The 16,986-nt window shown below is 41.1% G+C and overlaps 1 protein-coding gene across 1 annotated transcript; it reads right to left on the bottom strand.

Moving 5' to 3' along the window:
• Positions 1 to 3,488: 3,488 nt before the first annotated feature.
• LOC138611421 (zinc finger protein 665-like) lies at positions 3,489 to 12,772 on the bottom strand. The gene is given in 3 exon segments (XM_069684521.1): positions 3,489 to 5,543; positions 5,704 to 6,765; positions 12,505 to 12,772. Coding segments are annotated over 3 exon segments (1,557 nt in total). The 3' UTR covers positions 3,489 to 5,316.
• Between the last annotated feature and the right edge of the window lie 4,214 nt (positions 12,773 to 16,986).

The following is a 16,986-nucleotide window of genomic DNA, read 5'->3' as shown; positions in this document are numbered from 1 at the left end:
AGAAAGTAACTTTTTTTCATTATAGGTTGCTATTTTTGTAACATTCTATCCTAGTTAGATGAAAAAAATAAAATTGAATCACATTTCCTAATCTTTAATTATGTTTGTAAGTAAAGGCTAATATAATATACTAGCTTGAAAATGCTACCAGTTGCTAACTTCAGCAGTCACAGAAACAAACATACATAAGCACACACAGACACACCTTATGAGACCATCAAGCTCGATAAGCATACCATCCGTCCTAAGCTCACTACGTTGTCGTCAAGTATAGAGCCTCAGTGCAAGCAGATCTTGTATTCATCATAGATCTTGTATATAGACGGCGGAATGCACACAGTCTAAAGCGCATGGAGCTTAGTGACTTAGGGCGTGTCTGACGCATTTTTGCTCGTTACATGGCGCACAATCGGAGCGGAAACTGAGGCGCAAGACACAAAGAGGTTGGCTTAAGTTCAGAGTGTCAGCTGTCATTCCCTTTGAGCCCGGTGCACCTGCAAGCAAGCGTGTTGTTATTTACACGGCAGATTTCCATCATTCTTCTTATATAAACCGGACCCCGTCCAGCATATTCAACTTATTTCTTCTCACTGTGTCCTTGAACACACAGATAAAACACAGGTCACTGTATGATACATGTTGAAGTACGGATTGATGTTAAAGCCACTGAAGCGATCCCACAGCCCAACAGAAACAAAAATGAAGAGAGACCTGTGTACGGTTACTCCCGAGGCACAGCATTAATTATTTGAGTCTCCAGACAGACAGGATATTATGTTTATTAAAGTTCTGTGTGCTGACCATCAAAGAAAGGTCGGCTTCAAATGTTTATTTACTTATTGTTGCTGCTGGATCACATGGCTTTGTTGTCTCCTGCGTGCGTAATTGGCACTAGACAGTGTTTTAATATCTGTGGGCACGATTGTCGGTGCCACAGGGAGTTATGTTTGAGTTTGGTGATGTATGTACCTCTTAGTTCCGTGTGTGTGTGTGTGTATGAGTGTGTGTCTGTTTTGGCGTGCATTAGATAGAGCTTGCGTCAGAATGAGCGTGCATGATGGAAAGCTTGGTGTCAGTCTCAGTAGTTTTTGGCCCCCCTGAGGAGAAGCAGATGTGTGTGGAGGCAGTGGTGAGCTTGTCCAGGTCTTCCTGCACTTCTCAGCAGATCAGTAACAACTAGAAAGCAGTAACATAATTGAAGGAGAAGGGAAACCAAAGCTTCCAGTCTGTCCCTTAAACAGCAACAGTATTTGCAAATAAACTGCTTTTTCCTTATGAGTAGAAGCGCTGCTGTGCGTCCCCGTGGGTCCCCATGCCCATAATGCGCCCTCTCAATAGCAGAGACAGGCTGCGCCATAGACTTTAGACTTTAGACCAGTTTTTGTTGGTCAAAGGTGCAGTCGCCTTCTGCGTCCTCAAGATAGCAATGCGCCAAGATCTTGTAGTGTGTGTTATAGTGTTGTAATGTGTGTTCTTCTTCTTTTGGCTGTAGTGTGCGTGTGCGCTTTATTTAGCAGAAATGGGTGGGGAAAAAAATAACGCTATTATAATTTCCACGAAGCACATGCCTTTCACCTTCCTAGTAGGAGACCATCCTATAAGCAGTATACTGTATCGTGCAAATAAACGAGCCGGCTGATCATCTTCTGACAATTTTCTTGACAATGTGCGCATCGGTAAGCAAACTCTTTCTAAGTGTGAGAAAGAGAGAATGGGTCTAACCTTAGAGATCAGTCTGAGCTGATGGAAACAAGACTGCAGAGAGACTAGAGTCAAAAATCACGTTAAGGCTTCTGGCCTCTTCTTTAACATAGTACAAAATGTACAGGATGGAACCGAAACAGTGAAACGTTTTACTTCATTGTCAAGTCAAATTTCTATAGCACATTTAAAACAACGTGAGCTGACCAAAGTGCTGTACAGACAGTGGCAGTGAGTAATGATAAAGGCTGAGGTAATCGTAATTGTAACAGTTGATGTCAACAGGTCTACTATTAGCATTAGCAGCAACAATAATGATACTATGGGGAAGGCTGATGTTAGTAGTTGTTGCAGTCGAGCAGGTCCACAGCAGCAGGTGGTCTGCAGCAACGATCCCCAGGAACCTTCAGGACAAGGGAGCACAAGAACTCCCGGGAAGATATGTGGTTAGTAATGTTAATGGGACCAGAAGATACAGAGTTAATGAGCTGCATTAATATGACAGAGAGAGAGAGAGAGAGAGAGTGGGAGAGAGGGAGAGAGAGAGAGAGAGAGAGAGACAGAGAGAGAGAGAGAGGCAGAGAGGGAGAGAGGGAGAGAGACAGAGAAACAGAGAGAGAGAGAGAGAGAGAGAGAGAGAGAGAGAGAGAGAGAAGCTTGGTGTGTCAGATCCCCTCGGCAGTCTAAACCTATAGCAGCATAACTATGGGCTAGTCCAAGCCTGAGCCAGCCCTAGCTATAAGCTTTATCAAAGAGGAAAGTTTTAAGTCTACTCTTAAAAGAAGAGAGGGTGTCTGCCTCCCGGACCTTGACAGGTAGATTGTTCCAGAGGAGGGGGGCCTGGTAATTGAAGGCTCTACCTCCAACACTACTCTTAGAGACTTTAGGTACCACAAGCAGGCCTGCATCCTGGGAGCGCAATGTTCTAGAGGGGTAATATGGCACTATGAGCTCTTTAAGATATGATGGTGCCTGACCATTAAGAGCTTTGTAAGTAAGAAGAAGGATTTTAAATTCTATTCTAGATTTTACAGGAAGCCAGTGCAGAGAGGCTAATACAGGAGAGATGAAACTGTTCAGTTTCAAAACTCAGAACAGAAACTGGGTTAAGAAATACAGCCACTTCTAGGAGGAGACATTGCGTGCCAGGAGAGAGCAAACCTGTCATACTGCACAGCTTATCCTACCAACAGTCAAGTTTCAAACAAATGTAAGCACCTAGGTTTATGTAGGCGATCTGAGGGAGGAGCCAAATTAAGTTAACATTTTCCAGGACAACATAAATTATTTCCAGGATATTCGGTCATTTTACTCAATTTCCAGGTGTTTCCAGGACTGGAAAACTAATCTCTAAATTTTCAGGTTTTCCAGGACGCGTGGGAACCATTGATAGAACATGCGTTATTTGCACGTCAAAATAAATAGTGGCGTTAAAAGGAATGTGCGTTACTAACACCTTAACTTTGACAGCCCTAATATATATGCATATGTATGTATATATGACTGTATTTTCATACTAAACAATATTCATCTCAAATATTTAAAAAATAGCGAAATCATATTAACCATGTGTGTATCAAAATAAACTACAATTTTATGTGCCTTCTTACTAGCCCAATCAACACACCTCCGTAAGTGATGAAAGTATAAGTATGTATGCATGTATGTATGTGTATATATACAGTACAGTGCAAAAGTTTTAGGCGAGTGAAAATAATGCTGTAAACTAAGAATGCTTTCAAAAATATAAACAATACTTTATTTGTATCACTTTACAAAATGATCAGTGAGCGAACGAAAGAAACATCTAAATCAAATCAATATTTGGTGTTACCACGCTTTGCTTTCAAACCAGCATCAATTGTTACAGGAACACTTACAGGAGCACACAGTCAGGGATTTTATAGGATTATAGTCAGGTGTATGATCAACCAGTTATACCAAACAGGTGCTAATCATCATCAGTGTCACATGTAGGTTGAAACACAGTCATTAAGTGAAACAGAAACAGCTTAAAACTGGGTGAGGAACAGACAAACTCTGCTACCAAGGTGAGGTTGTGGAAGACAGTTTCATGTCACAGGTCAGACACCATGGCAAGACTGAGCACAGCAACAAGACACAAGGTAGTTATACTGCATCAGCAAGGTCTCTCCCAGACAAAGATTTCAAAGCACACTGGGGTTTCAAGATGTGCTGTTCAAGCTCTTTTGAAGAAGCACAAAGAAACGGGCGACGTTGAGGATCGTAGACGCAGTGGTCGGCCAAGGTAACTTAGTGCAGCAGATGAAAAACACATTGAGCTTATTTCCCTTCGAAATCAGAAGAAAAAAACCAAAAAGCCTCCGACATGGAAACAAGGCCAAGAGACTCAACTATGCACGAAAACATAGGAACATAGGTGCAGAAAAATAGCAGCAGGTGCTCTGGACTGATGAGTCCAAATTTACAGAAGTTTACAGCATTTTTTCACACCTGCCTAAAACTTTTGCAGAGTATATACAGTACTGTATAAACTAAGAATGCTTTCAAAAATCAAAGTGTTAATAGTTTATTTTCATCAGTTAACAAAATGCAGTGAATGAACAGAAGAGAAATCTAAATCTAATCAGTATTTGGTGTGACCACCCTTTGCCTTTCAAAACAGCATCAATTCTTCTCGGTACACTTGCACACAGTTTCTGAAGGAACTCGGCTGGTAGGTTGTTCCAAACATCTTGGAGAACTAACCACAGATCTTCTGTGGATGTAGGCTTCCTCAGATCCTTCTGTCTCTTCATGTAATCCCAGACAGACTCCATGATGTTGAGATCAGGGCTCTGTGGGGGCCATACCATCACTTCCAGGACTTCTTGTTCTTCTTCACGCTGAATATAGTTCTTAATGACATTGGCTGTATGTTCGGGGTCGTTGTCCTGCTGCAGAATAAACTTGGGGCCAATCATGCGCCTCCCTGATGGTATTGCATGACGGATAAGTATCTGCCTGTATTTCTCAGCATTGAGGCGACATTAATCCCAAACTTGCAAGGAACCTCCACCATGCTTCACTGCTGCCTGCAGACACTCATTATTGTAGTGCTCTCCAGCCCTTCAGCAAACAAACTGCCTTCTGCTACAGCCAAATATATATATTTCACATTTGGACTCATCAGTCCAGAGCGCCTGCTGCCATTTTTCTGCACCCCAGTTCCTATGTTTCTGTGCATAGTTGAGTCGCTTGGCCTTGTTTCCATGTCGGAGGTATGGCTTTTTGGCTGCAAGTCTTCCATAAAGAAAATATTTTCATTGTTGTTATTTTCTCACTATAATTATCACTCTTTAACCTTTCCCATCCCCTGTTTTTTTGAGTTGGTGTAACAGATAAATTCCCCCCAACTGGGGATTTAAAAAGATTATCCTATCGGGAAGGAAAAATAAGATTTCAAGATATTTTAACACTGTAAACCAAACTAAACTTTTGTCACAAACTCGGCCCTTTGTATTTAAATGTTTTACTGCAAACATCACTTAATTGTTTCTCTCCTGTGTGAGTAACTCATGCTGAATGTATGACCACTCTGAGCAGCTGAGGGGTTTCTCACAAGTGTTGAATCTCATATCACTGACAGAATCTTCAACATTTCTCAGAGTTTAAACCTGACTGATGTTCTCTGGTATCCGTCGAATCATCATCACTGTCTTCAGTCTCAGGTTCAGAAGAGTCTTCAGTCTTGACCTCAGTCTCTGGTTGTAAATGTCTCTCTGGATCTGAGTTCCTGGCTGGTTCTGCTCCTCCACAGTCCTCTCCATCAGCTCCTGTTTCTGCCTCTCTTTTCATCCCAGTTTGGTTTTGATGAAGCTCTGAAGCCTGAACGCCAACACACATGTGGTTTTTTAATCTGTTTGTTTATTCAGGGTTTCACTCCCATATGAACACTCATGTGTGTGGTCAGATTTCCTTTTTGGTTAAATCTTTTACCACACTCAGAGCAGCTGAACGGTTTCACTCCCATATGAATACTCATGTGTGTGGTCAGATTTCCTTTTTGGTTAAATCTTTTACCGCACTCAGAGCAGCTGAACGGTTTCTCTCCCGTGTGAACTGACTTATGTGTGTTCAGACTTTGTTTACAGTAAAAACGTTTACCACATTCAAAGCAGCTAAAGGGTTTCACTCCCATGTGAACACTCATGTGTGTGGTCAGATTTCCTTTTAGATTAAATCTTTTACCACACTCAGAGCAGCTGAAGGGTTTCTCTCCCATATGAACACTCATGTGTGTGGTCAGATTTCCTTTTAGATTAAATCTTTTACCACACTCAGAGCAGCTGAAGGGTTTCTCTCCTGTGTGAATTCTCATGTGTGTGGTCAGATTTCCTTTTTGCTTAAATCTTTTACCACACTCAGAACAGCTGAAGGGTTTCTCTCCTGTGTGAACTGACATATGTGTGTTCAGATTTTGTTTACAGTTAAACCTTTTACCGCAGTCAGTGCAGCTGAAGGGTTTCTCTCCCGTGTGAATTCTCGTGTGTCTGGTCAGTTTCCCTTTCTTTTCGAATGTTTTACCACACTCAGAGCAGCTATGTGATTTCTTTTTATTCTTTGGTCTCTTATCTTTAAAGTTCACAGAGTTTAAACCTGACTGATGTTCTCTGGTCTCCTTCCAATCATCATCACTGTCTTCAGTCTCAGGTTCAGAAGAGTCTTCAGTCTTGACCTCAGTCTCTGGTTGTAAATGTCTCTCTGGATCCGAGTTCCTGGCTGGTTCTGCTCCTCCACAGTCCTCTCCATCAGCTCCTGTTTCCATCTGTTCAGTTTGTCTCTGATGAAGCTGTGAGGACTGAGGTTTCTCTTCATCATCTTCACTCTTCACAGTAACAATAGTAAAGTGGAACTTGGTGGTATCAGCCTCCTCCAGTCCTTGAAGCTGCTCTTCCTCTTGACTGATCCAGAGTTCCTCCTGTTCCTCTTTAATGTGGGGGGGCTCAGTGTCCTCCTGGTCCAGACTGGGGCTCCACTCCTGCTGCTCAGGTTGAAGCTCTTCTTTACTCACCAACAGCTGCTGGACGTCTGCAGGACACAGTGAACACAAATAAAACAGATTTTAAACAACACCACTACGAAATGTTTAAGTAAATCTAAAAATCTTTAGGATCGTTGAAGAAAAATAGAAATCTTGTCTTTATAGCTGGTGACTGTTGTCAGCTGTACGTAGGATAATCTCATAAATTGGCCAAATGAGAATATGAACCTCCTGCTTGTTGCTGGGTCACTTATCTCTTTGCAGGGTTGGCAGCGGATAACACCCATTTACATACGGTACTGTGCAAAAGTTGTACAGTTGTAAACTAAGAATGTTTTCAAAAATCAAAGTGTTAATAGTTTATTTTCATCAGTTAACAAAATGCAGTGAATGAACAGAAGAGAAATCTAAATCTAATCAGTATTTGGTGTGACCACCCTTTGCCTTCTAAACAGCATCAATTCTTCTCGGTACACTTGCACACAGTTTCTGAAGGAACTCGGCTGGTAGGTTGTTCCAAACATCTTGGAGAACTAACCACAGATCTTCTGTGGATGTAGGCTTCCTCAGATCCTTCTGTCTCTTCATGTAATCCCAGACAGACTCCATGATTTTGAGATCAGGGCTCTGTGGGGGCCATACCATCACTTCCAGGACTTCTTGTTCTTCTTCACGCTGAATATAGTTCTTAATGACATTGGCTGAATGTTCAGGGTCGTTGTCCTGCTGCAGAATAAATCTGGGGCCAATCATGCGCCTCCCTGATGGTATTGCATGAAGGATAAGTATCTGCCTGTATTTCTCAGCATTGAGGCGACATTAATCCTGACCAAATGTCCAACTCCATTTGCAGAAATGCAGCCCCAAACATGCAAGGAATCAGTCCAGAGCGCCTGCTGCCATTTTTCTGCACCTATGTTCCTATGTTTTTGTGCATAGTTGAGTCGCTTGGCCTTGTTTCCATGTCGGAGGCTTTTTGGCTGCAACTCTTCCATAAAGACCACCTCTGGCCAGACTTCTCCGGACAGTAGATGGGTGTACCTGGGTCCCACTGGTTTCTGCCAGTTCTGTGCTGATGGCACTGCTGGACATCTTCTGATTACAAAGGGAAATAAGCTCAATGTGTTTTTCATCTGATGCACTAAGTTACCTTGGCCGACCACTGCGTCTACGATCCTCAACGTCGCCCGTTTCTTTGTGCTTCTTCAGAAGAGCTTGAACAGCACATCTTGAAACCCCAGTGTGCTTTGAAATCTTTGTCTGGGAGAGACCTTGCTGATGCAGTATAACTACCTTGTGTCTTGTTGCTGTGCTCAGTCTTGCCATGGTGTCTGACCTGTGACATGAAACTGTCTTCCACAACCTCACCTTGGTAGCAGAGTTTGGCTGTTCCTCACCCAGTTTTAAGCTGTTTCTGTTTCACTTAATGACTGTGTTTCAACTTACATGTGACACTGATGATCATTAGCACCTGTTTGGTATAACTGGTTGATCATACACCTGACTATAATCCTACAAAATCCCTGACTGTGTGCAAGTGTTCCTATAAGAATTGATGCTGGTTTGAAAGCAAAGCGTGGTAACACCAAATATTGATTTGATTTAAATTTTTCTTTTGTTCGCTCACTGATCATTTTGTAAATTGATAAAAATAAACTCTAACAACGTTTCTTCATTTCCTGTCTCTCTTCACTTGTCCTATCTAACAAAGGCAAAAAGCCAGAAAAATAATCTTAAAAAAAAATGTATAAATAAAACCCTTTCTTGGAAATTCAGGAATGTCATGTTTGTGTTTCTCCTCCATTAAAGTCTCGCTGTGAGTGTGTAGGATTATTGAAGATTTTGGGCTCTATGCTGTTTGTGTATTTACCACCAACCACAACGTTCTATTTAAGGTTTTGCTCATTTTTAACTAATTACCATAAAGTTGGCTATGTAGTGTAGTAGAAAGTCCCTAGTTATGTACAAGTCCATCGAATCTGTATAAAAATTATACTTACTTTCCCATTGATTTTCACAAATACTATGAAGCGCCATCAGACATATCATAATCATTACACCACAGCCACTAAACAGTCTTTGATTAATTTTCTTCCTGTAGTTAAAGTCACAGACATGGAGAGTAAAGTAGGTCAACACTTCCTGTATGCTTTTTCAAAGTAAAAGCCCTATCTAGAATTCTGACTCCCATTGTTTGTACACAATGCTTTTATTTTGTGTATCGCTGGAGTAACTAAACCCCCAAGAGTAACTAAACCCCCATACCACTTTTTTCAGCTGAAAACCTATGTACATGGGTATTTAGTAGTGTTGTCGATCAATTCAGGTTCATATCTTGACATTTGAGTGCAAAGTGTTTGAATTCTGCAAATTGTGTTAGAGTTATACAAAGTGACTGCCCTCTACAGGTTGAAACCCGGCTACTGCAATTGAATTATTTTATTGGCTGATCATAGCCGCTTGTGACGTATGTGGTCGCTGGTTTCGTCACCAAACCATATAAAACATCCGTCACCCAATTCAGCAAACTGTGGGGTGTAAAGTGGATAGAGAGAATTGCGCGGATTGATTGTAACAGAAAGAGTTTGTACTGTTAGCATAGCTTATTTTAGTGTTAATTTTAGAATTGTGAGTTTATAGTATTAAGTAAGTTAGTTAGCGGTTTAGGCAGTAGTTACTTAGGTTGTTAGATTTTTCCAATTTTAGCTAGCTCGTAACTTCAGCTGTAGGTTACTTTAGCTCGTAGTAGTTTTTTTTTTAGGGAACTTAGCTAGTTAGCTTTAGTTAGTGTTAGTGTTTGTATTAGTGTTAGTATTTGTTAGATAGCGGCCGGAGTGGATCGGCAGTGTTACTTCGTGTTATGTTGGCAAAGTTAGGCTAACGTTACCATAACTGATAGCTAACGCTGCTGTGATGTCACGTTACAGCGGTGTCTATAAGTGCCCCTTTTTCCGTTGCCTAACGTTATCTAGCTGTCCAATAAGGTCTGTCGATAGGCTGATAAAGTGATGAATATTGCAATAATTCTTTCAGAAGAATTGCTAATATTCTTGGTTGGTAACATTAGCCTATACCATTATTCAGCGCTGTGTATCTCTGTTTATGTGAAGTGGTTGGTTAGAATGTCATTTTTGACTACTACGATTGAACGTTTAACAGCTACAAACAAGACGAAATAGTAGTTGAGATAAACTATCATAGTGAAATAGCGTTATGTTCTGTTGCAGCCTAAACTGAGCAGAGAGATCGGGTGCCAGACGGAACCAGTCAGCACCAAACATGCTTCTGGACAGGTGAACATGAAGCCTAACAGGAGAAGCAAAGGTGAGCCATAATGGGCAGCATTGCATATGATATGCTTCTCCACATTTCTCTCATTTAAACTATGTCATTAAAATCATAATGATCTTATCAGATTTATCGAACCGATGTGTATTAAATGTAACAATATTGATAATATTGATCAAACTGTCAAGACTGCACGTCCTTTTCAATTGATCAGATTTTTGTAGATGTGACAGTTTTGGACCTTAGCCAGTTGATTGGTTGCAATAAGCCTACATTTAATAGAACTTCAGCTGGTGCGACCACATTTTACTTTGTGTTGCTAGCTGCTGCTCATTGGACATAAAGTTAGATGTAAAGTCCTCTCTCTGTGCACAGCTACTCAGGCCCAAACTCACTAACAGGAGTGTGTCGTGTGACACGGACACTCTCATGGCTGTTCCTGAGGCTCTGGCAATCCCTGAGGTTCCAAGGGCAAGCTCCACCCCAGTCAAAAGACCAAGGTGTGAGGTGTCAGCTGATGACTCAAGCTATCAGCTAGATGGCACCAACACCACCATTACAAGGTAAAGGATTTTGTTCACAATACTACTGCTGTTTCTGCTATGGTTTACAGTTTCAGCCACTGTTATGAGTTTTTTATTTAGAAATGATGTTACTGTTGTTGCATCATTATATGCTATTATATAGGACTGTGCTGTATCAATAGTGTAAAATTACAGTTCATAGACTTGATAACATGCAGTTTTGCATGTTCTCGAGACTACTGAGGATAGTTTCCTGGTGTTTGCATCCAATAAAGTTGACTTTATAGACATTTATATTGAATCGAGTCCATCAACAGTAAGGGCAATAAATATTACATAACACAGTTGTTACCCTTCAAATACTACTGAGATATAATATGATTGAATTGCAACAGTTAATACAATAGATTTTACATTTTCATTTTCAAAATAACCCAACAGAAAAATTTTAACAGGATAGGAGGATAAACCTTCTACTTTTGGCTCATGTCTGGTTCATTTACTCAACTGTTTGTTAAAAGCTAAAGTTAAAATATTCACTCTAATAATGTATAATTAAAACAATGTTATCCGTCTTTCCATTTTTCTCTTCTTCATAGTATCTCAAATGAATTACCAACTCATACAATGACCAAGTACATTGTCTATGAAGAGAATATAATGGAGCTGTTCAGAACATGTCCGATTTGCACCCGGAGCTGTGATAGCTCCAAAACAGTTCTTGGGACACTCCTGCATGTGAGGCAGAGTTGTGCTCACTGTGAGAGAACTGTGAACTACATATTATGAATACAAATCTAAATACTATTCCCTGTTTAAACGGACTTTGATTTCCTAAAACTGACCTATTGCGCTCTGGTTCCTGCATCTCCCCGTAGAGCTGCCTGTATGTCCCATACACAGCCTGCAGCACATAGGGGTTGAGGGCCACTGGTTCGAAACCTGGGTGAGCAGTCACACAGGCTGCACCCCCAATCCGCTCACACCTATGCATCACCTGCATGGAATGAAAGGCATCATTTTTGTGGTGGTGTCTTCCACAGATGAATGTGTAAATACATGTGTGTAAATGACTTGCCTGCTGTATTCAATACACACGGGCTTATAATGCAGTGTAATGTTGTGTGTTCATAGACTTTGCAGTCGTGTCAGGTCGCAATACAAGGTCAAAGATATGTTGTTTTATGGCTCTTGGTGAGCTGTTACCTTTGCCACCTCCTTCAGAGCTAAGTGCAGTGACCACATGAGCACCTGTTGTAAATAGAAAATAAATCTAAGTGGCTTTCCATGAAATATGCGTATTGTAAAGTGCAGTTTTTTTTAAACTTTATTTGTAACTTTTCCTGGAAGTTATTTGATAGATAAAGTCACTCACAGGCTCCTTATTTCAGTTCTTGCTGAACATTCTTTGAAATAAAATCGTAGTCATAAGTCTCCTGCAGGCCATAAGTTAGTAAAAAAGAATGATAAATAACATGTTATGAACGTAATTCGGGTGCGATCTCTCCCTCGCTCGCTCTCTGTCTCATACTGTTGTTTTGTATATGTTGTATATGTTCATATGTTAATTAAGGTCCCGTTTTTAATGTAAACAAGATCGTTTTCTGGTAAGACCCACGGAAACCTTTGCAACAAAGACCCGAAACTACTCCTGGATGTGGCAAACAGCCAGGTAAAGTGAAGAATGACTGTATATTTCTATACATTATAGAATTATTATTTACAGAAGCACAGATGCCTCTTCATTCGTTCCTGTATATAATAAATCTAAACGACATTTATAGAGCGAACATATTCAAATTGTTTATGGTCTTTATTAAGGTAAAACTCATGATCAGCCCAGCTGTGTGAACTTACTTCACGGCACCACGCAGCCGTCACGAACAAGCCACGCTTCATGTGTGAATTACGGCTAATAACACGCTCTGTGCGTCTATGAACGTTAGCTAAAGGCTCGGCTCCCTGAAACAATAGCAGAAAACCAACCTGCTCTCCGCAGCTTTATTTCAGGTGTTAAAATCACATCCAGCAGTTTTCTTTGGCGGTGGAGCTCCTCTTCGTATCCGGATGTTGTTGTTTGTCCTGCCTCGTCTCTGATAACCGCAGCGAGCAGCCGCCGTCTGAATAAATCTTTAAGATCCTGAAACCCGGACATTTTCCACACATCCAAGAGTCACATAGGGAAAGAAAACTAAACGCTGACGTCTTTTCTACGATTACTCTGCTCCTGTAGCACGCTAGCACCCCCATACATGCTAACTGTGCTCTGCCGGAGAGAACCTTCGAGACCCGGAAACAAAACACTTCTTCTTCTTCTTCTTTCGTTTACTGGCGGATCGCAAAAAACGTTCAGGTGCATACCGCCACCTACTGTACAAGAGTGTGTAGCGTCATATCCCCGCCTTTAAATTCTACCCATCAATTGTGTCTCTCTCAGAAAGCTGAATGATGCTTTCCTAACATCTCGGATCTTTTCTCTTTCCCCTTCTGTTCCTAAAATTCCAGCCAGACTCCATTCCTTCTGCGCTGCTCTGACTTTCCCCTGAAGCCTCTCTCTCTCTGATGCATATTTTACACAGTGTATTATTATATGTTCCACGTTTTCTTTTACACCACATCTCTCACACTTGTCAGTATTCTTTTTTACCCTATTACATTCATTATGTCATTTAGCCCGGTATGGCCAACTCTAAGCCTCATCATGATGATCTCCTCTCTTCTGTTCCTTTCTTTAAAGATTTTTGTTATGACTGATTTTTGTATGCTGTGATATTTTCTTCCTTTTTGATCATCTTACCACCTTTTCTGCCAAATTTCAATGCCTATTGCCTTTATTATTGTTTTACCCTCTCCTTTTCCATAAGGTATTGTGACTGTTATATCCTTTTCCCTTTTTGCTAGGTTATCAGCCACCTCATTTCCCTTCACCCCTGTGTGAGCATCAATTCCATTCTTTTTGGCCCATTCATTTCCTTTCCACCCAAACTGTTAAGATTCGCCAGTTCCTTGTGTTTTCCCTGTTTTTTTTCCCTCCCTTGTGTGTGTTGTCTGTCTTGTCCGTGTTTTCAGTCTGGGCGTGGTTGACCTACTTTCACTCCACTCTCACACCTGCAGTTCATTCTCATCAAGCCATTCTCCACCTGCTGCAGTACTTAAGCCTGGTCAAGCTCTCTACTCTTTGCCAGTTCGTTCCGTCTTCTTCAAGTGGTAACTCGACACGGCCGATGCAGATTCGAAGTGAAACTACTGACTCTGTAAACCTGTTTTTGACCTTGTTTTTTCCCTCGCCGCAGATACCTGTCACACCAGCCTCCGTCCTTCCGCGCCCAGCCTCACCTGTTCTCCGTTCTGAGCCCAAGGAGTTTTGTTTTGTGCCACAGTTATTCTACTGCTTGTGACTTAAGTTCTTATTAAACCGGGTTACCTGTATTCTACCTCCTGTGTGTGTCTGCTTTGGGATCCAGTTCTACGATTAAGCTTAACACAAACCCTCTCCTCTTGAAAGTGGAATATTCCCAGCAGCTTTGAATTACATGTGCAGCTGGATTTTTCCCCCTACTTCCTTTAAGCTTGATCCAGTAAGCTAAAGCAACCCTTTCCCTTCGTAGCTCCAGAGGTGTCTCTCCTGCTTCTATTAACAGAGCATTAACAGGGGTTGTTTTCATAGCACCTGTGCATACACGTAATGCTCTGTACTGTAATCTGTCCATTTTATTTAATGATTTTTGTGCTGCTGCACCATAAATTATACATCCATAATCAAGTGTCGACCTCATGAGTGCCCTGTACATGTCAAGTAAAGCCTGTTTGTCTGCTCCCCAGTCACATCCGACCACAGCTTTCAACAAGTTAATGACTTTTTTATATTTTGTTTCCATGTGCTCAAATTTTTTTTTCCATGTATATTTACTGTCTAGCCATAGGCCTAGATACTTAAATTCAGCCACCATCTCTAAGGGCTGACCATGCATTGTTAGCTTCTGCACCTCAATCTTTCTCTTATTTGTGATCATCATATAGCAGGACTTATTTACCGACATCTTAAAACCCCATCTGTAAGACCATTCCTCTACTTTCTCAACTGCTCTCTTCATTTTTTCCGTCACATGCGGACCATTTCTCCCCCTCATCCAGATGGGGGAGAGAAAACTCATAATCCTATTATACATCCTCCCATTAATACCCATTTGATTTAACTTAATCAGTAGACCTTCCCTCCACATTGAATCATATGCTTTTTCTACGTCGAAAAATACAATTACCATTGTCTCTTTCATCTTTAGTGCCTTTTCAATATCATTACTTACCCTAACTAACGCGTCCACAGTGGATTGGTTCTTTCTAAATCCACACTGAATATCATTTAGTAATTCTCTCTGTTCCAATACATATGAAAGTCTGTGAACTAGAATTTTCTCCATCCATTTACACATGTGTGACGTGAGAGCTATTGGTCTGTAGCTACTAGGGTTAGTGCGGTCTTTCCCTGGCTTATTAAATGGCAGTATAATCGCCCTTTTCCAACTATTCGGAACCACCCCATCTCTCCAAATTTTATTAGAGAATTTCAATATTATACTTAATGACACTTCCGGGAGCTGCCGGAACATGGCATAACAGAGCTGATCTTCCCCTGGGGCTGTGTACCCAGTGCCTTTTAGCACTACTTCAAGTTCTTTCATTGTTAATTCCATGTCAAGTGTTGTTGTGAAGCTTTCTTTCTTCTTCCTTACGTCTCCATATTCATGAAGAATTCTCTCCTTTTCCTGCCTATGCTTAGCATCCAGGTGTTCACCGCTATGCACAGCCGCAAGTGTCTCACCTATCACATCCGCCTTTTCTTTGTTTGTTATAACCAACCTCTGACCACTGACCATCGCTGGGATTTTAACGGATCTTCTTTTCCCACTCATTTTCTTAAACATTTCCCAAACGTTTTGTAATTTTATTTCTCTTCCAATAGATGAACAATAGTTTCTCCATGTTTTCTTTTTTGCCTCTTTTATTATCCTACGGGCCACCGCCCTTTTCCTTTTGTAATCTATAAGGTTCTCTTTTGACATGTTCTTTCTTAACATTCTAAGAGCCTTGTTTCTATCTTTAATTGCTCTGCTGCATTTATCATCCCACCACGGAACTACTTTAACCTCACCTTTTGTTGGTCTTTTTGGAATGCAAAGATTTGCAGCATTTAAGATATGCTCAGTAACTTAACTAGCACATTCCTCTATGTTTCCTTCAAGTGTTACCATGTGTGCAGTCTCTTTACAATACAACCTAAAATTTCCCCAATCAGCTTTACTAAAGCACCATCTTGTGACTGCATATCCTTCTTGCTTATATACATTATCATTTATTTTGGTAATAACTGGGAAGTGATCACTCCCTAGTGTAGTATCATCCTTAACACACCATTCACACTTGTTCACCATTTTATCTGACACCAGAGTAAGATCTAGTATTGATACTGTTCCTCTATTTACATTCATTCTGGTTCCTTTTCCATCATTAATACAAACCAGATACCTCTCGTCCATCATTTCCTCAACTATGCTCCCATTATTGTCTGTAAGATTACTGCCCCATAAACTGTTATGTGCATTGAAATCCCCATACCATATTTCTTTTTTATGTACTGTACCTGCTATCTCTTTAAACATGTCACTGGATAAGTTCCTGCATGGATTATAGAAGTTTATTATCTTCATATGTCTTTCTTTCCTTGAGCTACAGAGTTCCACTACAATACACTCTATTTCTTTAGGCGAGGTGATCTCTCTGTAGGCCAACCCCTCTTTGATAAATGTGGCACATCCTCCTCCACTATGGTTATCATCCCTGTCATGTCTAACTGCACTGAATCCAGGGATTCTAAAATCTGTCTGTGGTCTCAACCACTTTTCCACATTTTCCATATTCGTGCTGCCCTCCACATCAGGCACACCGTAGTTTCCCTTTGCATTCTTTAGCAATATGTCCCATTCTTTGACAAACAAAACACCTGATTGGTTTGGGTATATATTCTCTCACGTGGTAATTCATGTACCCAATCTGTACTGATTTTGGGATGCTGTTCTCAAACTGCAGTACCACTGACATTGACTCTTTGAGTACCATCCCTTTTGCTCTTAATCCTGGTAGCATCAGTCACTTTCCCTCCTTTGACTTCTTTTTTAATGTCATCCATATTCCTGAGATTACTACTCTCAACCTGTTTGTGATTTTCAGGGACAGGATCTCAAGGCGCAGCCGGGGGGAGGAGGGTTTCCAGTTTGGGGACCTCAGGATTTCATCTCTGCTTTTTGCAGATGATGTTGTACTGTTGGCTTCATCAAGCTGGGACCTCCGGGTGGGGAGTGAGTCTTTGTCTCAAGTGAAGGAGTTTAAGTATCTCGGGGTCTTGTTCACGAGTGAGGGTAAAACGGATCGTGAGATTGACGGCGGATCGGTGCAGCATCAGCAGTAATG

Source organism: Semicossyphus pulcher, unplaced genomic scaffold (genome assembly GCF_022749685.1).
Source record: "Semicossyphus pulcher isolate SPU_LCO1_2020_fin unplaced genomic scaffold, fSemPul1.0.p SCAF_11, whole genome shotgun sequence".
Taxonomy (NCBI): Eukaryota; Metazoa; Chordata; class Actinopteri; order Labriformes; family Labridae; genus Semicossyphus; species Semicossyphus pulcher.
The sequence above is the reverse complement of the archived record's forward strand: the minus strand, read 5'-3'. Positions and strand labels throughout refer to the sequence as shown.